We start from the raw sequence: 27,143 nt of genomic DNA on the forward strand, positions 1-27,143 counted from the left end.
TCTAAAAAATTCATTACATATTTGTAAGAAATACAACACTCTCCATAAGAATCAAAATTTAAATTTCAAGTCAGATGAGCCAGTTGTACTTTGAACATCAATGGAAGTTCTTTGGGTTTTAGAATAGGGTTGGACAATCTGAATGGTGGTTTCACTTTGATGTTTCTTTCAGGTTCTTTTTTTTTTTTTTTTGCCTTCCAAGAGCAACAGGGTGATTGGAGATTTCAAGAGAATGACTAGGACTAAACTGGTATCAATTTTTTAGAACTCAGAGGAGCTTTAAGGAGAAAATAGGTTTATTAAACTCAGCATTGACTTAATGCCCTGATTTTTTAAGTCAACCAAAACAGGCAACAGAATCACAATGTTTAAAAATGGTAATTTTGCTTCTAAATCCTAGCAGCAAATCTTGGGGTGTTCTGGCTGACAAAAAATGGGTCTGGGAAGCTACATCACTTTGTGGGTTACATATATATATAAAACGGGTTGCCAAAGGTGTTTCAGAAAGCCATTTTCATGACATATATACCAACTTAAGAAACGTAAGAGTCTGTGTACAAAACTACTTATTACCTCTTTGCACCTACATTATGTTATAATTTCTGTTTACTCCTCAAAGCTTCAGAGACGCTTTTAAGGAGAAAAGATAGAGGGCAATTGTATGGAGTCCCTACAGTTAGGGTCAATGTGGTGCAAAGGAAATGGAAATTGATAGGGTTAACTGGACAAAGGCTCATGCTTACTGAAACTTGCTTCTGGATTGGGTAGCTAAATAGGGAGGAGCTCAAGCAGAAGTTAAGGGGGGGGGGAGGGAAATATGTGGGAAACCAAGCAAAGATGTCAGAGAGCAACATAAACAGAAATGGAAGTAGGGTTGATATCCACAAAAACAGACTATGAAAGGGAGCCAGTTGTAGAGATAGTCACTGAGAGTTAGCAACTCTACATATTCTTGGTTAGCAGAAAAGTTAAGCTAGAGCATTTCCCCTGCCATAGTTTCCTGATCTGCTAGGGTTGCTTTGACTCTTGAACATTACCCTGCCTATCTGAACTTAAACTAGTGTTTCCAGTAACATTTTGAATTTGGTTTCATTACTAAGACTACAATGATTGCTCCACCTAAAAGCATTATAAGAAACAAATAAAAGGGTTCTGGAATAAGAGTTTTAAACTGATGGTGGAAGTAGCTGTACATCAATTATCTTCCTATTTTTCATTTCTGCATTCTCCTTCCAACTGGAGGGCAGCATTCCAGATCTACTGAGCACCCACATCTTAGCTCATTCCAGATGTCTTCCGTCCCCCTTAATGCATTCCTCCCAGGACTCTTTTTTAACTTCTGTAAAACCTTGGTACCATTTCATCTACCTAAGCAATGCCACTCATAGCCTGAATGTCAGAAATAATGATAATCACATCATTAAGCCAAAAGGATACTCTGTGGGAACATCGTTTCATCTTTAGTCTCAGGGACAATTATCCTTCTCATTGTTCCTTTCCCCCAATCGTTTTATTTCTTGGTCTCATTCAACAAACATGCAGGAATGGTTAATTGGGGAATAAATTGCAACAAGGAAAATAACCTGTCTCTTTGTCTTTGTCAAAAAACCTTTCAAGTTCATGTTCCTAGCATCTGACTAATGAGTTTGTTTTAAATACTAATTAAATCTTCCTCCCTCCTTCCCGCCCTTCTAGGCTAAGAAAACAAATGGCCTTATTACAGTGTGAAAGAAGAGCAACAGCAAATCTACTTTTGTCCTTTTTCTCAGCAAAATATTACTAATAATACAACTTGATGCAAACCATAGTGTCATCACCAGAATGTCAATATCCTCCGCAGATGTTTTACCTATCCAGCACCACCCCTGTTTGGACTGGAGGGGCAAGGCAGTAATAATCAATCTGAAGTTCAAGATTATACATCCCTGGATATATGGGATGTATAATTTATGGAGGAGATGCCTTTGGCCTTTGCATCTTTGATGGTAGCTTGCCTTTTTAACCTGAGCAGGTTTCTTCTTATGTGTTAGCCTGGAAAGCTTTTGAGGCCTTCAAATGTGCTATAGAAAGAGTTCGAGATTTCAGATCTTTATTTCAGTCATAGACCAGCCTAGCCACCAAGACCAAATACAGCATGGTATCCCAAACAGGAAAGAGAATAGTGGGTAGAGCTAAGGGGGCAAAGTTTGCAATGGACGCAGATAGTTGCAGAGTGAGAAAGGAAGGAAAGAGCAGAAGCCAAATAAAGGAAAGCATAATAAGCTGGGACAGAACCCAGGAAATAGGAATCCAGGATTCTGTTAAGAGGGTTGAAGAGAAATTCACCTCATTCATATTTTTATATACAAGGAGAAATGTATATAAATACAAGATATTTTGCAAAAAAACAAAACAAAAAAACAAAACAAAACCCAGAGGCTTAAACTGATACATACTAGAGGGTCATCTTTGATCTAATTTGAATTTCCAAATCAATTTGGAAGATTAATCTGTTCCATTTCAGGCTTTCAATGAAAGTCCAGTTGTGCATAGACAAATCAATTCAAAACTAGGGTTGGAGTCCATGACCTTGGTCTCCATCCTCCTGCTTGAATACCTTCTCTCTCACAGCCCCCTGGTAGCTGGTTCCACTTGAATTGTTAGCAAACGTGCAACTAATGGTTTTGCCGGTGAAATTCATCTTGCCTCCTGGTTCATCTGTCCTCCCTTCATGGATTTGAAAAATTCTATCATGTTTTCCCTCAGTTTAATATTTTCCAGGCTAAACCATAATTTTTCAATATCTTCATAGAGGATTGTTTTCTGTATTTCCGATGATGTTCATTGATCTCTTCTGTCCTCACCTGAGCTTGTCAATATACTCCTTAGTGTGGTATCCAAACCTGAATGAAATTTGCAACATGATGCATCTTTCTCTTCAGTAAGTTCTATTTACATAACAACATATATTTCTTTGGCACTTCTAATGGCCTTGTGTGAAAATACTATGTATATACCAGTATTTGCTGAAGTTTGATTAAAAAACAAAAACAAAAAACAGAGATAATCAAAAACCTTTGCGTAGTAATGTATGAAAGAGTGTATAGAAATATTCCAAAAAGACACTAAGTCAAGTTTACCACCAAAAGCATAATATGCTGGTTGATTTATATTAAATGTTTTTCTACATTTCTGTTCCAAATCACTGACTTCTGGTGGCAGGAAAATCAGTGACGTCACAAGAGAGCTGTGAAAAAGTAGGGAATACATTTCAATACAGTACAATACACTGTTGAATACACCATGCTAAAAATGTGCCTTCTCTAATGACTAGCCCTGCTCCCTCCTTAGATCCGCAATCGTGCCCCTCATCAGCAACCAGATCAGGTAATAAAATGCAAAGGCATATTGTACAGTAACATGACTTCGTTTAAAAGCTTAGTATGCCTGACAAAGACTCCAGCAGCTCTCAGTGGAGTACGGAGGAGAAGTAAAGTTCAATTTTCCTTAAATAGTTCTGACAGCCAATCGCACTTTCCAACATGAGACATCTGATGAAAGTCTTCATAACTTTACTTCTTTCTACTTTTTACGCTCCAGGAACTGACAGGGAAACTTTAAATTAATGCAGCTTGAAATATTCTCTTTATCTAAGCCATAAAGCTACTTCACAATAAAAGGACAAGAAGAAATTATTGTTGGTGTTAATAGTTCCAGTTTAGCTTCATGTTTTGGGGAGCCTTTAAATTCAAAACCACAAAACATTATATAACTAACGCATGTAATCTGAGTTCCCTTGCCACTGTTGAACTCAAGGCTTTGCATGGATATGATGGTATATGAACAACATAAACTACACAGAGACAACATGATTAAAAAATTCCTAATGATGACAATATAATATACTGATACTACATGAAAATATTACATATATACATAAGATCATGTCTGTCTCTGGGTTTAATATTACAGCTGATTAAAAAAAAAAGTTTGCACTATATATTTAACCCACTGAAGTGTGATCAGCACATGGATTTTTTTCTTCCTGCCCAGATAGGACCTGGCAGTTGACCTCCATCTTTTAGGATGGGGAAAGGAGTAGAGCTAGAGAAAGCTACAGAGCAGAGAAGACAGGACACTGTATTGTTAATGACACTACAGTCCCTTATGTGAATGATGATGTCCTTAGCAAAACACCAGGAGCAAGCCTGTAGCTGTGGCTGTTTCAAGAGATTCAGGAGGTTCCTGGGGGATCTTTTATAAATAATGTTTGGATTATTCCCAGGGAGCTTCAATGTAAAGATTTATCTGCTTAGTGTTCTTGCTGTGCTCATTGAGAATGCAGCCTATTATACTGCCAAGCCCACAAACTAATAAACTAGTTTGGGAAGGGGAGATACAGAAAAACTCAAAAGTGTTCACATGGATATCCATTTAAGTAGAACATTGTTAAGACTGTGACTAGGCATCCATAAGTATATGATGTGCCAAAGATTTTAAATTTTCTCCCTGCCTTTACACAACTCCAGACAGTGGAAGTGCTATCAAGCTGAACTTCAGGTGAGGAATCCAAAGTCCCACTTAGCAACGAGTGAGCCTTCTCAGTCCACCTAACACGTTCTGAGATGAAATAAAGCATTCTGTTGATTAATGAGTTTATAATTACGTAATTGCACTTCTGCAGAAAAAGTTATACATGTATTCTTAATAGACTTTGCTCTCCCTTCTGAAGTTCATGCTCCGTGGGTTACAAGGGGATCTAAAGAACTGGATACTTAATTTTATATATTCAGACATATGAACGTATGGTTCTGAAAAACATTGCTTCACCCATGCTAAATTGCTCTTGAAACTAAGAATATAACCTCTGTTTAGCAGATGAACTTGGGGAAGGTGTATATGTTATTCTCAACTATCTGGTAAATATGAAAAGTATGAATGTCATATGCAAATTTAAAATACTACCCCTTACTACACCTCTTATTCATCCTGAGGAATAATTAAAACTAGTAAAATTTAAAGGGGTCCAATGCTGTTTAAAATGCACAAATCTCTTCAGCTAAATATTACTAGTTATCTTTTTTCCTTGTGTCTTTTCATTTCAGAAATTGATTCCCTCCACATTCCAGCTCAACTCTAAAAAAAGTAGAAAATACAAAGTTATTCATTTATCCCTATAAATGTGTTCTTAATATGTACTGCTGAAAAAGGGCATTCTCTGTACAGCAGGCCAACAAGGCAGGAAAATATTTCTCACCACATCATTAATAGAGTGCATTTATTTCTGCAAAATTAATTCTTGCTTAGTAATGTATCAAACAGCTTATGAAGACAGTTAACTGCAAATCAATGGCTTCAGACAGAATGCTGAATATACTGTAAACTTTCTTATCCAGTGCTTTCTTCAGCATAGCTTATGGGAAAGATGGAAGCTCTTATAACAGACATGTTCTTCTGCCTCTTTTTTCATGATTTCTCAGACATTATTTGCTTGATTTAATGAAATCTTTCTTCCCTACCTCCAGATAGATTTTGATTGATTGAAAAGAAATCAGTGATAAAAGAAAGGTAAGTTGTCCCATGTAAAGATAGAAAACAGACTTCATTCCTTTTGGAACATTCCAAATGGAACAGAATCTTTAAAAAGATCCTCCTGTTTGTTGGGGAAATGATTTCTGGAATGATGGTATCTGAGACAATGAATACATGCTGACATTTTGCTAGCCATGCTAGTAGCTTCTTCAGAGCAGATTTGAAACCAGTCTTGGCAGTAGATGTCACATCCTTAGTAGCTGTGAAAATCTAGACTAACAATTAAACCCACTGTTTGCTTTCATAGAGGTCAACAATTGTGAAAAAGAAATTGAAAGACTAAAGACCTCAAATCATACTGAGACACAGGAGTTTAGAAAAATGGTCTTGGTGGGTCAAATCTGTGCAACACATTCTAAGAAATTTGGAGAACACTTTAAGTACAAGGGTTTTACTGATTCCATGACAGAGGTGACCAATTTGTTAGGAGAACATGCTACTACCTCTGTGACTGAGCACATTTATGCAGGTCAAAACATCAACTTCAGTTTTCAAATTCTCCTTCTACAGAAATCTTAGGTACTAGCTAAAAAGTAAGTCTCTCTCAAGTCAAGCTCAACTCTTGGTATAAATATGGACCCATACATGTAATTTTCTTGGCAACAATGATGAAAATGATTCATTATTGAACATGAAAATGATTCATTATTGCTTTCTTTCAGGATGGTTTGTTGACTCCCAGTTGTGGGGCTTTCTGATGGTTTCCCATCCAAATACTGATCAGATATGATCCTCCTCAGATTTTTGGTTCAACCAAGGTCTAGGAATAATCTTTCTCAGAGTTTTTAAAGAGCTGCTACCTGTTATATATAATTCAGCATTATGCATGGATTAGAATTACAGCTTTCCTGCCAGACTGATCTGGCAATGGCAGACTTGAGAAACTGCCTGTTAGAGGAAAGGTCCTTCTTGTTTGATAAGGTTGGAATGGACAGGGAGTGATTATATGCTCAGTGACCATTGGAATTGGCATTTGAGAATCATCATCTAGAACCCGCAGCTATACTAAATGGAAATAATGTTTGTTTTTCAAGCCTGTCTCTGTCCTACATATTTAGGGAAGCTATAAGTGATCTCCTGTCCACCAGAACAGGAGCTAGACACAGAGTTTTTTTAGTAGGAGTTGGAATAAAATGCTTCTTGTATTCAAAATTTGTTTTGCATGTTTTCTGCATAATTTTCCTTGTTCTTAATCTCTAAACTTTACTTTTTCACCCACATTAAACATCGTATAGCATTAATAGAGCATTCCATGTCCCAATTCCTAGTGCATAGTCTACATTGATCCTCAAATCTGCTAATTGTCTTTGAAGAGTGAAGACCAAGAGTGCATCCAATTTGGCAGAATAATCTGGTAAACAGGTAATCATGTCCTTAAAAAGTTCCTAAATGAAAATAATTTGTTATTTCTTATTATTGACATTATCGCACATGATAGCATATATATTAGTAGATATTATTTTATTTTTTTCCATTCCTTGGTTGTAGCTGAATCAACCAAGTGGATTTCACTGGTTAACCTTTCAATATATTTACACCCATCAGAATATACAGTACTCCTTGTGGTGTGAAATGTTCCTGCTATGAAAAATGAATATTCCCTCCCAATCATCTCTCCTTCTAAATTAGGTTTTTAAAAAGTACTGAGGAACTTCAGGGAATTTTGTTCCTGTTTCACTCTTTGAGGTGGCTTCTTTTCTAACCCATCCTCTAATTGAGCAAATTGAAATGGGCTGAAAATCTAATCCCTGCATTAGTCTGTATGAAGAATGTAACATAAACAGTACCACAAGGAATATAGTTGAATCTCCAGTGTGTGCTCATGATGAAGTAATCACTGCCAATCCACAATATGTATAACTTATTCACATTTGTTCTCATCTTCCTTCTTAGATTTCGCCAACTGCCTCTTAACAAAAGGAATCATTGTCCCACAGCCCAGAGTGGAATCACAAATGAGCAATGAGAAAAACTTACTGGCATAAGTGAATATGGGAATAAAATGGCAACAGGTGAAAAACTCTGCTTTTGATCCTTTTTTTAGGAGAAAAATGTCATACTTTTCAGTGCATCTGAAATAATTACACGTAAAGTGTTTTAAAACACATGAGGTAACTGATAAGTAGAGCTTTTATATAATTAGATATTTTCTTGATTAAAGGGTACATGGAAAAAGTGCTGAAGCAAAAAAAGAATGGTGTGCTTTTAGATAATAGGCATATCTATTACCCAAGACTTTGTCTTGAAAGTTGGATCAGCTATACCAATGCTGCACAAAACTGGTAAACCCTTTCCTTTATCATAATTGCATCATTTGAACAATGTGAAATTCTCTCCTATCTTTGGTAAGCTGTATATATGAGACACTCTTTTAAAAAAATAGCCTACTTTTTTTTCAAAAGAAATCATTCTCTCTTTCCTCATAGAGAGCAGAATTTTACTATATGGAATAGACTTAAATTCTTCTCCATGTTTTAGCTGATTTGATTTTTTTTTAAAAGCAACTTTAATGCTATCATTTCACCATTACTTTCATTTTAATAAGAATTATTAACGTTATTTTACTATCCTTGATAACTTGGTTTCTAAATATTCTCTGTCCACAGTCAGGTTTCAGAATAGATGTACTAAATACTTCAGATGCTAAAGATATAGCAAAGTAAATTTAGAAGTAGACTTTCCTGTTATTTCCTTGATTCTGAGCTGAAATATTAAATATTAGAGCTACAGTTTGCTTAAGCACAGAAGATATAGCATGTGTGTGTGTGTGATGGTCAGGACAGTTCTAGTACATTTTTTTCTGCCTAAGGCAGAGCAAAAAATGACAGCGCAAATCTCAAATTGTCTAATAATTGGGCTGGCCCTGGGCATTGAAGATTTGGTGGTATGTTAAATCAAAGGATAGCTACCTAGTTTTCTTTCAGATGTGTGGGGCTGCAACTCCCTTAGACCCAAGAAGATCAGCAGTCATAGTTTGTGAGAGCTGTAGTCCAAAATGTTTGGAGCAGTGTTTCTCAACCTTGGCAACTTTAAGATGGGTGGACTTCAACTCCCAGAATTCCTCAGCCAGCTTGGCTGGCTGGGGAATTTTGGGAGTTGAAGTCCAGCCATCTTAAAGTTGCCAAAGTTGAGAAACACTGGTTTGGAGGATAGCAGGTTGCTTATTGCTACATATACTGTATAGTAAAGCAACTTTCATTGTTCTTATAATAAAGAATACTTCCCAACTGTTTGAAATGGCAGTTCCTTAATTCATGGCTCTGTTACCGTTGTTAGCCTTTAAGCAAAACTGGAAATGTGTTCAGGCAGTGAAGTGAGTCAGGAGGTGTGAGTCTATCAGCAAAAGGAACCCAAGTCCTTTCCCAAATCTTATTTCTTTCTAGTAGCGAGTTTCTGATATCAGAATTCATCCAGGGAGAGAAGAAATGTAGGGGACAAGCTGCAAGAAGTGGGTAGGGAAACATTTTTTACAATCCATACCCATACAGCACTTTTTTTTGGCAGGGGGAGGAAATGAGACATTTGCACCCATTGCTGGATATTGAAAATGTGCAAATAAAATGTATAGTTGTGAGACACATGAATAAACAAACCAAGAAGATTAGATAGGCCATTTGGGGTAGTGGTTAAGGCGCTGACCTAGAAACCAGGAGACTGTGAGTTTCAGGCCTCCCTTAGGCATGAAAGCCAGCTGGATGAATCTGGCCCAGTTACTCTTTCTTAGCCCAACTCATTTCACAGGGCTTTTGCTGTGGGGAAAATAGGAGGTGGGAGCATTCCATATGTATGCAGTCTTGGGTTGACCTACAAATAAAGATGGGATTTAAACAAAGCAAAACAAAAAAAGCTAAGACTACTTTTACTGAGAGTGCTATAATAACAAAATTTTGCAAATCTGATTGTGCTGGGGTTTTTAATCATGACTTGTGTGTTATAGAAACATAGGACATTATGGTCCACCTTTGTACCAAATCAGCTCATTGGTCCACCTAAGTCAGTGTCTTGTAGGTTGGAACTGACCACTTTTTCCAGTGAAAGACTGCATTCCCCCATGGATAATCTGATGAGGCTTCACGATTGATGGAGTTGAAGCAAGAAATAAGAGGGACCAGAATCAAAAGTGGTCTCTATCCCCCACATCCTTTCTTTCCCCTCATTCTATCACATTTTGTCTCCCAAACATCATCTTTCAGTAGCACTTACCAGATACTTGAACAAATTTTATGTAATACTTTATTGATTAGCCATTAGGCCATATCAGAAGACAAAATATAAAATGCAGAACAATAATAAGAACAAATGTGTAAAAGTAGACTAAAACACATAAGTAAAAGAAGATGCAAATCATATTTCTGTGTCACCCCTACAATTTACCCCAATTGGTTCCACAAATGCAGTTCTCAATTATATTGCTTTGTTCAAATAAAGGGCTGTATTATATGTAATTTTGGGGTTCTGACCACACATGAAATATGTTGTTTTAATGTAAGGATCCCAACAGGCTGTTCATCTAACGTGAAGATCCAAGATACTGATCTTTCTCTTTCTTATAGAACACACTCAAATAATATATGTGTTATGTCCTCTACCTCTGCAGCTCTCCAGATACAAGTACGTTCATCATAAGGGAGTTGGTTAAACTTTCCATATTTAACCATTGTGTCCAGCTGCTAAAATCTTGCTTGGGTAAATACCCCCCCCCCCTAAGATGTTTGGGCATTTCTGTGTTTGGCAGAATTGGAAGGTACATTTATAGCAGCTCATCCATTTCAATGTGACAACCTTACTGAGGGTGGCTATATCTCTTTGAGCTTCAATATCCAAAATTCTTTGTGCAGCAATCTTTGTTTTCCAGAGACAGTTGGACAAGAAACAGGGAGACCACAGCTCCTGATAAATTTGTCAGTTGTACAATCCAAGAGGTCTGTAATTGAGATTCTGTCTGTTCTAACAGACACAGTTTTGTGAGACTGTTAGTTTCCACAGGATTGATTTTGTACCAATAGTTGTATGCCTTGATTTTAGACAAAGAACAAATTATATGAATTTCCAATTCAGTTCTAACTGCAGCAGTTGCGGTCCTTTTATCCACATCCAAGATACTTCTCAGATGCTGCGATTGTGTTGTTAATGGTACTTGTTTGAAGCCCCAAACTCCACATAAGAGCATAGGAGTAAACTTGACATTCTATACTTTAATAATTGGGGCTAAGGAACCTGGATAACATTGATTTATGAATCTGAACAGTGAATTTGCACATGCCCTCACTCTGAGTGAGCTCCTTTGATGATGAGGAAGCCAAGATCCAGTCTCAGAGAAGACTACTCCTAGATAAAGAACGGTGTTGACTTGCTCTGTTGGCTCACCATCTGATAGCCATCTATGGCTGTGATGTCATTTTCTGAAAACCGTGATTTTTTACTTTGATTTATTAATAATCAGAGAATTATTATGACAGTAGGAGTCAAGTCTTCTTAACAACCTACACAACCGAAAATGTGAATATGATAGTAAAATCATATTGTCAGTGTACAGCAAGGTTGTACACAATATGTGTTGAGTACCTTAGGCATGTATACTTCAGGATCCTTCATCAGTCCTATTAAGTCATTAATGTATAGACTGAATAGCAGTGGTGCAAGTATGCACCTTTGCTTTACACCTTTGTGAGTATAGATCCTACTTGTCATGACTCCATTAATCCCAAACCGTACTCTCAAGCAAGTATTTGTGTAAAGGGCTTTGATCAGTGCAAGCAGTCTGTGTTCCATATTGAGGACAGCCAATTTCCTCCATAATATTTCTCTGTTTACTGTGTCACATGCTGCACTAAGGTCTATAAAGGCAGCAAACAGTTGTTTCCCCTTACTGACATATTTTGTAATTAGATGGCTCAAGACAAAGCAATTGTTGATAGCAGATCGACTCTGTCTAAAGCCAGCTTTTTCTTCTGTGAGAATACACTTTTCAGCTATCCAGCTCTCAACTCTACTCAAGAGGAACCTGACATGCATTTTAGTCACAATATCTATTAGACTAATGGGCCTATAATTGCTAGGGTACTTTTTATTCCCTTTTTTGTATATAGGAACTATTATTGCCATCTTTCATCCAACTGGGATATGGCAATTTTATGTACAGGGACTTAAAATAAGGGAATATCAGCCCTTTGAAGTAGGCCAGTTCAAGAAAGAGACCCCGTAGCCATTCCAGGAATGCTACTTTATTGTTGTAGGGTATGTTGAGAGAATCTTGAAAGCCTGTCCAAAATCTTCACTGGTCGTTAAGGACTACAAGATCAAGACGAGGCTCTTCTGAGTCTCTTTTTCATGCTCCCCAGTTTCCCAGGGGCAAACAGTTGTTTTACCTCTCCTACTTCTTTCTCAAGGCCAGAACTACAGTAAATCTACAGGGAGGTATGAAACTAAGCCATATATATATATATACATGGCTGAAAAAGTCACATATGATCTGGCAGCAGGTTCTTGAAGTTTCAGAGAGGTATAGAGATCCTGGAAATCAAAGTTGGAAACATTTATACAAAAAAGGCATCTCTTGGTTCAACCATCTGGGGGGAAAAAAATTGAAAGTAACTATACATTACTTTAGAGTTTTAACTCTGGGAGACTGACAGCTTGGAGGCATTCTTCTCTTATCCATGTCCTGTTCTATGGTTATCATCCTAGATAGAATGCTTTTATGAAGAACAGACTGCTTAGCCCCTCAAGTTGTGGATGCCTCTACAACATAAAATGGGATATCATCAAGCACCCTTCCTTGAAAATCAGTCCTCTGATAGGTTACTCTTCATTGGGTATATAAGGCACTGCAGGGCATTCAGATTAGAATGCCTTTCATTGAATCCTCCACAGGCTCAAGATCATTTCGTTCTTCAAAAACATGCTATTGTTAGTAGAGGACACTAAAGGCAGAGCATGAGTGCCTTCGTTTTTATTGTGCATATGTTTGTCTGCATGTACTAAGAAAAGTAATTCCAGTCATTAGATTCAAGTTGATGAATATACAAACACAGATACTTATGCAGACATTTAAGTAGATGCCCAGGACTATGAGAAAAAAGGTTGCTTTGTTGCTCCCTTGCTACTTTAAATGTTTCCTTGATATTCCGTATTGTCCAGTAAGGGCTTATCAAACTGCCCTGTAGCTATTGAAGCATCTCTTGGGTGAAAGTGCTTACAGTCAGAGGGATTTTTCAGTCAATAGCATGCATTAGACTTTAATGCTTGGTACTAAGAGACTTGCTACTCCTGATATTTGATTTCCATCAGCTGGATCTTGGCAGATATAGCAGCCACCGGCTATCAGTGATAGCTCTATGAGGGTTTTTTTGTTCCTTTTTTTTTTTCTTCAACTAACCTATGAAATATGATACACGGAACATGTGCACACATTAAAATGGCTGTTTTCATCTGATGCATTTCACATCATTTGTTCCCCACTTTGGCAAGCTCTTCCATTGTGCCTCCTCCTTGTCTCCTCATACTGATGATGTCACCAACTGGTCAAAAACCCAACTACAGTGGTACCTCGGGATACGAACGCCTCTACTAACGAACTTTTCGGGTTACGACCAGCTCCGGCCGCAAAAATTTACCTCGATGTGCGAACTCTGCCTCGGGGTACAGTCATTTTTCTGCCCTGACACGTGGTCCGTGGCCATTTTTCCACCCCTGACACGTGGTCCGTGGCCATTTTTCCGCCCCTGACACGTGATCCGCAGCCATTTTCCCACCCCGCCACGCGGCACCCAGCCGTTTTCCCACTCCGCTGCACGGCGCCCGGCCATTTTCCTGCCACGCCGCACCGCACAACGCCCGGCCGTTTTCCCGCCGCGCCACGCCCGGCCGTTTTCCCGCCGCGCCACGCCCGGCCGTTTTCCCGCCCCTGACGCGTGGACTGCAGATGCCAGAACGGATTAACAGTAATTACATTGAACCTTAAGGGAAAATTTGCTTCGGGGTGTGACCAAATTCGGAGGGCAGAACGGATTAACCGGATTTACATTGAACCCTATGGGGAAATTTGCGTCAGGTTACGACCAACTCGGGATACGCCCAGGAATGGATTAAGTTTGTATCCCGAGGTACCACTATACATGCAATTATACAAAATGCATTCGGAGGCCTTCAAGAACTTCCACCATTTAACAATGGTGATCTAATTGAGAAATAGAGTGTGAGAGAAAGAAGGTGTTACCTGTGGAAGGCAATCTCAGTGGCTGGCAAACTTCATTTTCACCAGCTTCCTCAAGGGACATAAACAGCTTTCTGACCAGCGTTACAGAAATAGTCTGCACTAATAGAGAAGTGAGGTTTGGTTGGTGTTGTTTATAGCTTCCATCTTCAAGAAGTTGGGAGGTGGGGAGAAAGGGGGAAATAGAAGGAAAAACCATTTAGTAAGTGATAATTATCAAACCTTTGTTCTAGATCCCTGCATTTGCAGGGTAGAATTATTAAATAAATGATTAAGATGCTGTGACAATAAAATCAATTCCACAAAGAATGGTGATTGAATCAACATTGCAGCTAGATGGGTCTCAACAATTTCTTTTCTTCTTTAAAATCATTCTGACATCAATATATATTCATATCTATCTATCTATCTATCTATCTATCTATCTATCTATCTATCTATCTATCTATCTATCTATCATCTATCTCAGGTTGTTTTGAAGGGAAGCAATATCACAGGAAGGACTGCAGTATAAATACTGAAATAGTGTCCCTATACTCTATGAACATGTCTTTAGCATTTCAAATTTAAGAGCCTTAAGTAATACTTTCACAATAGCGTGTTCTTCATCACCATATGAGATAGTGTCACAAAGCTCTGAACCAGTGTTTTTCAAACTTGGCAACCTTAAGACATGTGAATACTCCCAGAATTCTCCAGCTACACATCTTAAAGTTGCCAAGTTTGGAAAACACCGCTTTAAACTAATCCAGATTAGCCAGTTACTGAACTCAGATACTCTTAAATGAGATTGATGGTCATAGGTAAATTAATTCCATCTTTGCCATTAGGATTTATTTATTTATTTATTTGACTTGTCCCCACCCATCTCCTCCCAATGGGGGACTCTGGGCAGCTCCCAACATATTAAAACAATAAATAGATATAAAATTAAAATTTATAACAGCACACATTTACAGAAATAAAAGGGAAAAAAATCCAGGAGGCCAATGGTTCAAGGCAGCAACACCAGGCCTCTAGGGGGCTAGCCAATCCCACATCTGATGACCTCCCTCCCCACCCCAGACCAGATGGCAGAGCCAGGTCTTCAAGTCCCTCTGAAAGGCTGGGAGTGAGGGGGCCTGTCTCACCTCTAGGGGCAAGATGTTCCAAAGGGCAGGGGCTCCAGCAGAGAAGGCCCGCCTTCTGGACCCTGCTAGTCGGAGTTATTTTGCTGAGAGGGTCCAGAGCATGCCTTCTTTGTGTGATCGGGTGGGACGGGTTGAAGTCTTGGGGAGAGGCAGTCCTTCAGGTAACCTGGCCCCATGCCATGTAGGGCTTTAAAGGTGATAACCAACATCTTGAATTGGACCTGGAAGCAAACCGGGACCCAATGCAGCTTACGGAGCAATGGCGTTATATGGGTCCTTCTTCGGACCCCAAAAATAGCTCACGCGGCTGCATTCTGGACCAGCTGAAGCTTCCGGATACTCTTCAAGGGGAGCCCCATGTAGAGAGCATTGCAGAAATATATTTCTGATCTGGCAAATTTCTATTCCAATTTACAGTGTTAAATGATGGGGACAAAGGAGCTTCTTGGCTATCTCACATGGGTTTTAATAAGAATCTAAACACTTTTCAGCTCCCATTATGGATTATCTGGGATGAAGGACAGATGCTTGGAGGGAAATTAGGAAGGCTGGCTCCTGCGCTATGGAGCCCACTACTTTCAGATGTATGCTTTGTCCCTTCTCCTCTAGTTTTCTGGAAGACACTGAAAATGCTGCTTTTTCAGTGGACTTTTGCCTACCAATGAGGGACACTGGATGCCTGTTTAACTTTACTCCAGTTTGGATGTTTTAATTTGTAGTAGGGAGGGATTCTTAGCTGATGGTTATTGGACTGGTGATTTGATACACCATCTTGAGTCAATTGAGTGTGACAGAATAGAAATGCTGCAAAATTAATTAATTAATTAATTAATTGTGTGTGTGTGTGTGTGTGTGTGTGTGTATATATATATATATATATATATATATATATAATACCTAATGGCATGTACACATACCCACACACACAACTTGACCATCTCAAACCTAAAATAATTGCCAGAAATCCACACTTTAGAAATACGCTGACATTTTCTTTTCCTAAAAAAGAAAATACCTAAAAGCAATTCCTGTCCCTCACAAATGTTTAATCAGCCTCTGCCTGAACACATAAAAGGAAGGGAACCCTATCACATTGATTGGTTCCACTGTTGAACTGCTCTGACTGTTACAAAATTTGTCCTGACATACAGCTGGAACGTGTCCTCTTGTGACTCTAAATTCACTGTTCTGCACTTTGCCATCTAGGATGATGTTGGTCTTCTCTATTGCAACTTTCAAAAGGGCTATCCTCCTTCTACCTTTTCTTTTCAATGCTAAACATTGTCCATTTTTGGAGGACACAGTTTCTACCGCCATATCCTCTTTGTTGTCCTTCTCTGAGTCTGTTCCAGGAATGATGATACATCAGTCTAAAGTAATGGTGAGACCTCTATCTGAATAATTTCTCCCAGGGGTTTAACACTGATGCTAAATAGGAAGGAACATTCAATACATCTTAATCTTCCATAGCACCATTACTATGGAGTAGAGCAGAAGTCTTACAACATGATGTTCCTGAATGAATGCCATGACCTTGAATGTTTCTCCACCCCACATTATTAACTTCAAAGGAAGGCTGTTTAAATAGCATGATGGGTTTAAAAAGGGATCTTCAGGATTGGAGAAAAAAGAATGGGAGAACTGCAAACAGAGAAGGCAATTTGAGCTGCAGCCACAGTTTTTCTTTAGGTCTCCCTGAGAAACATTCAGCAAACAGCTTTTAATTTTTACCTAGCCGGGTAACGAAATATTTGCAAGAAAACAACCAAGCTCAGACAACCCCAAGGACTCCACAGTTCAACCCTGAGATACATATATTCACTTCTATTGGTTTACTTTCCATCTGTATAACCTATACATTATGAAAAGACAATGTAATATGCTTTAGTAAATTGTGATATAGGGAAGTTGTGTTTTGTCATTGTTGAATAAAGTGAACCATGTAAAAATGAGGCTGAGAAAAGGCTTTTCCTTTCACATTTTTGTTAAACCTTTTAAATCCTCCCTTATTATGCCCTAGAACAGTATTTTAATGATCTTCTCTTTTCACCCCTATTTTTTAGAAAAGGAAAAAAAAAATTGACTCCAGCATAGAACTGACTTTTAACTACATTGCTAATAGAATTGTATTACTTTTGAAATAACAGAACTGAATGGTTCATTAATTTTTCACCTTAAGCATAATGGAAATGTGACAGTTTTATGCTTTAAATAGAAACTCCAAAGAAACCTATGCTGTGTTCTTGGAAAGTATAAATTACAATAGAAAACAAAGTATGTTTAATAGAATAAAACCTGTATGGCTGTATTCTAGGAAATTATAACCTACAACAGCAAATCATGAAAAAAGAATGTTTGGTAGAATAAGAATTTGGCTCACTCAACTAGAGTGCACAAGCTCAATCAGCAATCTCCTGGACATCTTCAATTTATACTTAAAGGGGATACTCTGAGTTTAAGCATTATAATTTGGGGAGCAGGAGAAACTTATGATATGTTTGGTTTTCACCCAAATGAGAATCCCATCTCAAAACTTTGTGGCACATGACTAGGTTTCAATTTCTTACACAGGCATTGATCATGTGCTAAAAATATGTTTAGTTTTACAGTGGTTGTGATATATTTGGAAATCTCTTTAACCAATACAATAGGGGATATGGAACCTTTTTGGATTTTTTTCCCCTCCTGCCTTATGCACAAGGAACTAATAATTATTGAAAAAAATATGCACAGATCTCTCCAATGAATTATATAAGTTGTAGTTTAACTCATATACATACTGTTTCTTCTTGAGAAGACTGTGGATAAAGTACAGATGCAAAAACTAAATAACAGTTCAAAGAAATGGTGGATAACCTCTGTCTCCAGAACTACACGAGTCCTCTAAGCCACTTTTTTTGCAGCACCAAGAGTGCTTTTGAACTTCACTTGCCAAAATTCAGTGGTACTATCTTTCATAATTTTGTGTGTGTTTAAAGCCCATCAAAATTAAACTTAGGGGAAATGTTCAATCCAATTGATCCTAAAAAGAACCCACTTTTGGAGCATATGTACAAGTGATCCAATCAGAATCAATATTCTATCATAAGAATTAGAGATTCTTGTTAAGACTTTGCAGAGATTGGGCTTCTGATGGCGGCTTAGTCATCTGTCTGTGAGAGGGGAGATGGCATTGCAGCTGGATTGGTGGCTGGCAGCAAGTGCTGGCCACCCAACTTGCTCTGGGTCAAGGAGAAAGTAAGAGATCAACCTATTCTGTCTCCGGGACAGCCGTTCCTCATAAATTAATCGCAGAAACGGAAGCTTCTGCAAACAGTTTGCGAGGGAGCAGCTGGGAAGCAGCTGGGAAGGGAGGGATCCAGCTTTGTTTTTCAGCTGTGGTACAGCTGAATCCCATTTCTAACCCACTTTAGAATATAACTATTTTTTAACATAAGACAGAACTTCCTTTGCAACAGATTAGTAATTATCTTGGTGTTTTTTCATTATTTCTGGGACTATAACTTTAAAAGAGGAATTGGAGTTTTATTCTGATTTAAACAACTTGCAGAAAGCTGGAAAATAAGGAGAATTCAAAAAAAGATATACAGTTACTTATGGTGAAAAGGAAAGATTTATTTGTTCTAAGTTTGATTTTATAAACTCCATCTGTATTAATTGGGTTTGATGTTTCTATGGGAAAACCTTTTTGTTTTTGTGATATGCTTGTTAATTGGCTGGATTTTCAAAAGAAAAGAAGTTAGTAATTTGAGGTTTTTGTGTATTCACTGTTGGCACATGCCTGCAATTATAGCTTGAAAGGGACCAGAGGGCATGAACTGTCTGCTTACTTTCATTTATACAATACCTACGATTGCGTGCTTTGGGGGGAAGATAAAGAAATTGGCTAGAAGAGGCCCTTTGGAGCAGCCTTTAGAAGATAAAATGACTTGTTTAAGTTTACTCCAATCAATGTTTGATGAATTAGTAGCTAAATTCAAGTCCCTTGGAAAGAAGATAGAGGAAAGATTGGATAAGAAGGTTAATTTTGAAATGGAGGTAGAGATTGACTTGAACATGGATTTGGAATTCAAAAAAATGCTGGATTATGAAGGTGGTATGAAGAAAGATGTGGATCTGAAAATGAATTTAAAAATGCCAAAAGGATAAGAGTGATATGCAAAAGGTTGCCAGAATGGATTTATAAATGAAACCAGCTGATGTCATCATGATCAAAGGAGACATACAAATAATGGAAAAGAAGAGTGACTTGGAAAGACTTTTTATCTTGGATTTGAAAAAGGAATATGTTGAATTGGTGAGGCTGTTCCTGGGAAGAGAGAAAGAGAAACTACTGGGGCTGTTTCTGGGAGGAGAGCAGGAGAGGATAATGGGGAATCAACTTGTAGGACACTATTTGAAAGGATTAAAGATTAAGATCTTTAAAAGTAAACAAAAGGTTTACAAAGTGCATTTATTTGATTATGGTTAACATATACAGTATGTTGAGGGTTTTGGTAGTTATTAATGGGATCTTTTTCTGACCAGGATTGAATGATGAGGTTTTAAGGATCTGTGTATAAAGGGGGAGAGATTGCATTTGCTTTTTTCTCTAGAGAAAATGATAAATTGGATTATAAAATGGATTTATTTTTGACTAAGGTTAAATATATATTTCTTATTACATTTATGGAATTTTTGTTCTTATATAACTGAAGTAAGGTTTTTTTTTAATATGTATAAAAGTAGAAGGTTATGACATTACCTGTACAATGGAAGAATGGATGGTGAAGCTAATGGAGTTGGCTGAGATGGTGAAATTGATGGCTTTGATTTGAGAAAAGATATTGTGTAATTTTAATATTAATTGTAAACTTTTTTTGGACTTTCTGCAGGAAACAGGAAAAAAATGAAATTATATTGTATGGATTTGATTATTAGAAATAATATGGGTTTATAGTAATAATGAAAGTTATGTTGTAAACTTAGAGTAAGAGATTGATGTATACTGTTGCTTATATCTGTTGTGAGGAGGGTTGGAAGTCAATTCTTTTTTTATTTTTTCTGCACTTTTGATCTTGGTCATTCTTTTTTCTAATTTTCCTTTCTTTTTTCTTATTTTCTTCCATTAATATTAGTTTTTGTTAATTTTTACTGTTTCTATGTTAAATTTAATAAAGTTATTTAAAAAAAAGACTTTGCAGAGATCTGGGTTCAGAAGAGAAAATGTGATTTGGGGCACACATTAACATCTGGTTGCCCTTCACAGCTAATATGCAATGTGTTTGGTTTAAGGTGTTCCTGAGAAGTACTGTGAGCACACCCACACATGCTCTAAATATAAAACACAGCAGGAGGAAATCAGAGTTCAGACAAAATGAACAAAAGAAGGTTAACTTGCCAGATAGAAGTAGTGTAAGTGAGGCTGCAGATGTTCTAAAGAACTTCAGGAGCATGTCTTGTTCATCATGGCAGAAAGAGTAGAGAGAGTGAACAGCCAAATTTGCATGGATTAAGAGGCAACATGGACATCCAAACCAGCAGGAAATAACAAGATGAAAAAAAGTTTCAAAATGTATGTGATGCCAGGTTACATATGAGCAGAACAGCATACTGCCAATCTGCTACTTCCTGGTTCAAACAATCACTCTTATTAATAAGCAAAACTAAGGATATCTCTGTTATTAATATTTTAATACAAAAGCAAATCTTGCAGAAGCTAAAATAATAGCCACTTTTAAAAGAGCTGTTTTAAGGGCACTTTCAAAATTGTTTTCCAGATAACTTAAAATGGCTCGTCCTGCTTCTGTAATAGCACAAAGATTTTCCCTGGGTGAGTTGGTGTGATGTGCAATTTTCAAATGCACAAAGATCAAGAGTGCATTAAGAAGAAAAAGGAAAAAAAAACTTGTATTGATTTGAGGCATGGCAGAGTGAAATGGTCACTTTTCCCAGGGTGCTGTGTGTATTTTTATGGCAGACAATGTTTAATCCTCAGTTGGAGCATGTTATCCAAATGTTTCTTTTTCTTTTTCTTTTAAATTGCTTTGTTTAAAAAGTATTGGATGTTGCCCCTTCTATTTTTTTTTTCAGATTTCCACCATTTTTTCAACAAAAATAGAGAAACGGTATAGTATAGTGGTGATGAATGTGATATCTCTCCTTCAAAACTGGCTTCTGAAATAAACTAGTTGAGATTGATGTCTTCCATGACTTACAATTACAAGAGTGGTAAAATAAGACTATTTTTTTAGCTTTGCCCCCAGATCTTCATGTTAACAAAAAGAGTCCAGAGAAGGAAGGTTACACTAAATCACACCAGTCAGCCATATCACTTGATATTTCTCCTGAGCTTGACTTATGTAGCCCAAAGTCGTGTTCCAAACTTCCTTTGGTGTATCCACTGAATGAATGAAAGACTCATATGAAGATCCACAGAAACTGTAGTAAAATATTCCTGACCCTTCCTAATATACTGTATCTCTTGGAAATGTTATGTTCAATTCTTAATTGAATCCATTGAATTAATTGTAACAATCCAGTAGGATTATCCTGGAGTAAAAATGAAATGTCCATTTCAAGGTGGCATAAATAGAGTTCTTAAATATCATGCCACTAAAGTCCTCATGATATATGCTTGCTGAGATCAAATGCTCTTTTAGAAGACAGCCAGTACCGTCACCTTTCTTAGCTTTGTTTATTGGAGTGTTTTCCATATAACTTTTGCTTTTCTCCATGTATATCTTGTTAAATTTATAATTATTCCTGAAAGTGGATATCCAGGGGGGAATATCCCTTTCTGTATGCTTTGCATACATGGTGAATTTGACATTCACAGTTTCAGTATGGAATGCAGTTAATTTCTCTAAGGAGATGCTCAGCAGATGGCAGTAAAAAGTAGAAATAAAGCACTTGTATCAATCTTTTGCAAACTAAATGCTAACTAAATATCAAGCACTTAGTAGCAAATAAGTGCAGGTTTGTTAGGATGGTTGTAAAAAATCAAGTACAATAATCATATGCTAAGCAGCAAAATAGTTCACAATCCACCCACCTCACAATGTATTTCACTGGAAACTCAGAATACAGTTAGAGATAGACCTTAAATCAGCAAATATGTGTCATTGGTTAAAGCAAATCTTTGGGGGGACAAGGGGGATCGATTTCAGGGGATTATTGTTAAATCACTGATATTCCCTTGAGAATCCCTACCCTTACTTTACATAGCACCAAGGATTATGTTGGTGCCTTTCTGGCTATAGTCAAATAATGATTTACTAGGGACAGCAGAAAGGAAAAAGAAATGGCAAGGAAGAATTGCTAGTAGACAAAGGATTAAGTACTCTCTGCCAGGTACAATTCCATACATATACCCACCACTCCATCCTGTCTCCATAAGAAAAAAAAAAAAATGAAGTTGGGAATCCTGCATTATAAGGAAAACGATTTAGCATGATATCCCATCTGCTGATTTTCCCTTGCAAATACACCAATAAAGTCCTTTCTTACTAAATCATAAAGAAAATAACAAATAAATGAGGGGCAGAATCAAACTCTTGAGACTGAGAATAGTAAACCTAATTCTCCATTGTTTTTTTCTCCTTGATGAGAATGCTCTACCTTACAGTACATTACAATTGTAAGAATGAAATAAGCTTGGGAATGCTGGAGCTGCCTATGGGAAGTGTAGCTTGTGGCAGTTGATGTCTACTTTCATAATCTGTGCCTTAAACGAACAGTTTGTGCTTAGCGTATTTGCTGGGGAATGATGAAAGGGGTATGCTGGAAGAGTCTCACAGTGCTGAAAGAGACCCCTGGAATGGATAGTTGATTGGCTGTCACAAAGAGGTTCCACAATGAAAAGGTATTTCCACAAGCCTGAAATTTTAAAAAATGGTGATAACAGACACAGACAATAGATGATACATCGCTGCACTTCATCTAGGTATTTGTACCCATAATTTTGTGGATACAGGCATATCCTTGTAGATGGCACACAGGACAGTTGCTTGGATCCTGCTTTTTTAGCCTTGGCTTTCTGTATGTTCAGTTTGGAATTCCTGTATTTCTGAAAGTTGTGTATTATTTCTCTTTTGCTTTTAGAGGACAGCTATTTATGGAAGTGGCAGTTGGAGGAAAACTCTTTGCGAAGGTGTTCAAAGATTGCAGGACAGTAACTGGAATATACTTTGAACCATAAGATTTTTTCTGAACTTAGTACAACAAACACAACCTGTCAAGAATCTCTCATTAGCTGGCATTGTACATCATGGCCAACCATAAACAGTGGCTGAGTGTACTCACTAAGCCATATTGTGGTTTGCTTAATTTTGGTTTTGGGCAATGTGAGAATTCAGTCTCTTTTAAAGGCACAGTGTCCAACATCTACTACATCTAATCTCTGTGGTTATATACATTTTTAAAATGTTTTTTAACCCTAACCCTAACCTATTGAATTCTTTCTGATTCAGGTGGCTATAATCAATAGCTGACCAGTACAATCCAGGGTGCTAGAATTCAATACTGGATTGAATAGGAGACTTATCCTATTCATATATTCATTCCAATTGGGCTGATAAAAGCAGAGTTGGAAATGAATAGAGAGGTCATCAGGCTAGGTCCTTTATTCAGTACAGCACTATAGAGCCTCAGATTAAATATCTCTAGAAAAACAGTCCACCACCTTCTCAGTCAGTCAGCCAGTTGTTGTTATTGTTGCAATTGTAAGTTCCTGCTAGAGGAAACAATTTCTTTACCCAGTATTCATTTTCTTGTCCTTTTAAAGATGTGCTGGATAATCCCACTTTCCTTCTGAAAGATACCAACATTTGTAAAGCTATGATGGACTTCCGCTAACAGGTTGTTAGTAAGGAGAAAGAGATATTTGTGTCTTTGCCTCTGTCTCCATTTTTGTAATTTGTGTTTGTTTAATAGGCTTATTTTATAAGCAAATAAATCCATATAAGTTCCAGGTACAAGTATGTATTTATTTGCTTGTTTATTTATTTATTGTAAGATAATCAATGATAGAACTTCTCTGGACACATTACAAAGTTTTTAAATGGATCAAAGTTTGTAAAACAAATGAGAGATATGACAACTGGGGGTGGAAGGGTTCTGTTTTAGAGCTAACTTATCTGGGCTGCAAAAATCCAGATAACCACTAGATGGGAGAGTTTGAAGGCGGGGGTTGGTATCTCTCTTCTGCTATCTAGTGCCTGTCTACATTTTGTACTCCATATATGATAGCCCTAATCTGTACCTCTAACTGTTAGATCTGTGCTCTAACTTCTAAGTGCCAGAGCCCCTTTCTTATATATGTTTAAAATATATATGCCACCACTACTTCTGTGATTTCCAAAAATCATTAAAGTTCAGCCTGAGCACGTGAGAATCCATATCTAAGGTTTGCATTGCTGCTGAAGAGCAGTCCTCATTTTGAGAGCTTCATTTACTTTTCTTAATAACTAGATAAGTGTGTATACACAGCACATGGGAAAGACCAGCCCCCAGATTGGGGGGAAATAAATCAATTTCACTTCATAATTCAATATATTTATTTTAAAAATCTATAAGAGAAGAGTCAGACATGGATACCTGCCAATGGAGAAAAACAAAATATAGACTTTAGTAAGTAGAACTCGTTGGCCTTAGCTATCAAGATTTATCAGGGCCCTTAAGTTTTCATTATACTTTTAGAATGATTTTCTGGGATTCTACAGCTGAGTCTACCTTTATTCACTGCCAACCTCTGAAAGGTGAAGTGGGTTCACCCAATTTTCTGGGAGAAGGCAGAAGTAGTTTTCAGGGAGGGAAGCACAAACTAACCAATCAAGGCCTTGGCTGACCTGATCAGATGTCTTCCAGGTGGGAAAGGGAATCTGGATCCATTACATCAAGTTTGGTTGTTTAATTTTCATACTGCTAATCTGTAGTCATAAAAAATATAATCAAGTTGGTATGATCATCCTATCTCAATGAATAATACTGTTACTAAAATATTTTTGATTGTATTTATTGGAGATCAGGAAGATCAACATATAGGGAAATCCAGAATCATTCATATTTAACAAAAAAGCTCATTGTATGACAGTCAGGTCCTATTTTTCAGCCTAAGGATTGAAGAGCTACCAGATCTGTGCAGCAATATTCAGATGGCCAGCAAAGAGGTAGGGAAAATCTTTATTTGCTGTCATCTCATGATGATCCATATTTTGCAGCTAGATCTGGCAGTCCTATTCTGTTATGACAAAAGAGGAGGCTGGAGTGCCATGTACATAATCTTGACCTCTACTGAAGAGAAGTATGGCAGGAGGAGGAGGAGGAGGAGGAGGAGGAGGAGGAGGAGGAGGAGGAGGAGAACAGTTACACATGAAAACATACTGAATCAGACAATTGGTCCATCTAGTGCTGTCTACACTGACCAGAAGCAGTTCTCCAGATTTTAGGCAGGAGGGGTTTTTAAGCTCACGTATAGGTGCTAGAAAACTGTATGCAAAGGATATTCAGTATCATTCTCCCAATATCCTCCCTTCTATGTAGACTTTTTGGGCAGGGTGATTATCTAAGCTTTTTTATTGTGATACCTAGCTACTGAAGAAATTATCTGTGTCCCACGTGTTAAGAGTTTGAAAATTCATGATTCAACCCATTTTCTCCCATTCAGCAAATTGATTGGTCTCCCTAGCCAAGGAAGCTTTCTATACTAATAAGACCTTAAGAACTTCTAGGTATAGTTAACCTACTAGTCTGATCAATATGGTTATCTGGGTCTCACTGGTCACAGAATGACTTTGATCTATCCATTTATACAATCTGACTCTTTTGTTCATTTGCCTGGAATGGTGGCTGTAAATCTAATGGTGATGAACACATAAAAATATGGTGGTAATTAGTATTAATGGGACTAAGCCAACCAGCCGTGGTTTCCAGCATGTGGTCCAAAGTGGAGAGACTGAAAGCATTTGATCTTTTTATTCACATTTGTGTTTGCAAGTGTAATGAAAATTGAGGATGGAAACACATTGGGAGAAGATTAGAGGGCCTCAGGAATGTGATATTCATTCAAACATGATAACCCCCCATCAGGTACTTTCCTTCTGTGTTTAAGAAATCTGCCAAGAGAAAACAAAATCAGATATGCTAATTTAAAATTTCTGAAGTCTGAAGCTTCTGTATTGCTGGAGATTCCCCATTTAATGTGTGGAGTCTGATTTTCATACCCCCCAGGAAATTTACATGAGTTAAACTTATTGCTCTGTATTAACTTTCCTCAATTTATTCTTCATTTTTTAAAAAGTTCTTTGTTTAGTGTGGAACTTTTAGTTCCAGCCTGATCTTATTTCACAAAGGAGAAATAAGTGGTCCCAAAAAGAGCAATCAAAGTAACTGAGAAGAAGATGTAAGTATTTGGATGACTTAACTTATGGAGTGAGAAAAGGTACATCAGAGAACCAATATTTCATATTTGTGTTCCAAACAAAGCATGAAATGGAACTTGGCATACAATATATCAGACCATCCTTTTTCTCCAAAACAAGAAGTGGGGGGGGGGGTGTAAGAGAGAGACTTGAAACACACCATCATACAAGGCACATAGTTGCCATTCAGTTTCAATATTTACAAGGGAGAGGGACAAATCTGTTGATTTGGGTTCTTCCACTGTTCCTTTCAGGATATTTGTCATGTTCAGCTATTCCAAGTTTTGTAAATATTCAAAACAGTTGAATTGGAGATATTTTTTAAATGTCCATTCTAAGCTTTCTATGTAGGGGCCCATTTCTTAAACCATATGCATTTTTGTTAGGAATTTTATCTAATGTACATCAAATTTGAAAGCAATTTTCCATAGTGTGTGCCTTATTAAAAATAAATAAATACTTGCTAAGTTTCAGTTATAGTATTGCTTAAAAATGCTAGGTTCAATTTCAAATAGGAACTAAATTTCATATATAGAGTATTTCTGACTGATTCGTGTTCTATAAGCTTGGAAGGATAGATACAAATTCTCTTAGTCTGAGCTCACATCATGCACCATGTTTTCAACAACAAACATAATCTTGTAGCAATTACTCCCCATTTCATAAAAATATGACCGGCTTTTGTTTCACATATTTCCTAATGCACAGTCCTTTGAAATGCAGAGAAATAGAAATAAGAACAAGGGGTGATAGTGGTGGAATTACAAATCTTAGGCATGGGAGAAATTAAGGGTAATGGGAATCACCAAGCAATTATTTTCGTTTTAA

At 37.4% G+C, this 27,143-nt stretch overlaps 1 protein-coding gene across 2 annotated transcripts in view; it reads right to left on the reverse strand.

The window, feature by feature from the left end:
- The window catches only part of NAALADL2 (N-acetylated alpha-linked acidic dipeptidase like 2), a 774,686-nt gene that overhangs the window by 178,913 nt on the left and 568,630 nt on the right, over positions 1 to 27,143 (reverse strand). For both annotated transcript variants that reach the window (XM_088131936.1, XM_088131935.1), the window contains one exon: positions 13,790 to 13,933. In XM_088131936.1, coding sequence (XP_087988062.1) covers positions 13,790 to 13,933 — 144 coding nt within the window. The remainder of the gene's footprint in view (positions 1 to 13,789; positions 13,934 to 27,143) is intronic.

The sequence above is a fragment of the Python bivittatus genome, unplaced genomic scaffold, assembly GCF_059951505.1.
Source record: "Python bivittatus isolate LINGU-HERP-01145 unplaced genomic scaffold, Pbiv_v1 ctg000980_np1212, whole genome shotgun sequence".
NCBI lineage: Eukaryota > Metazoa > Chordata > Lepidosauria > Squamata > Pythonidae > Python > Python bivittatus.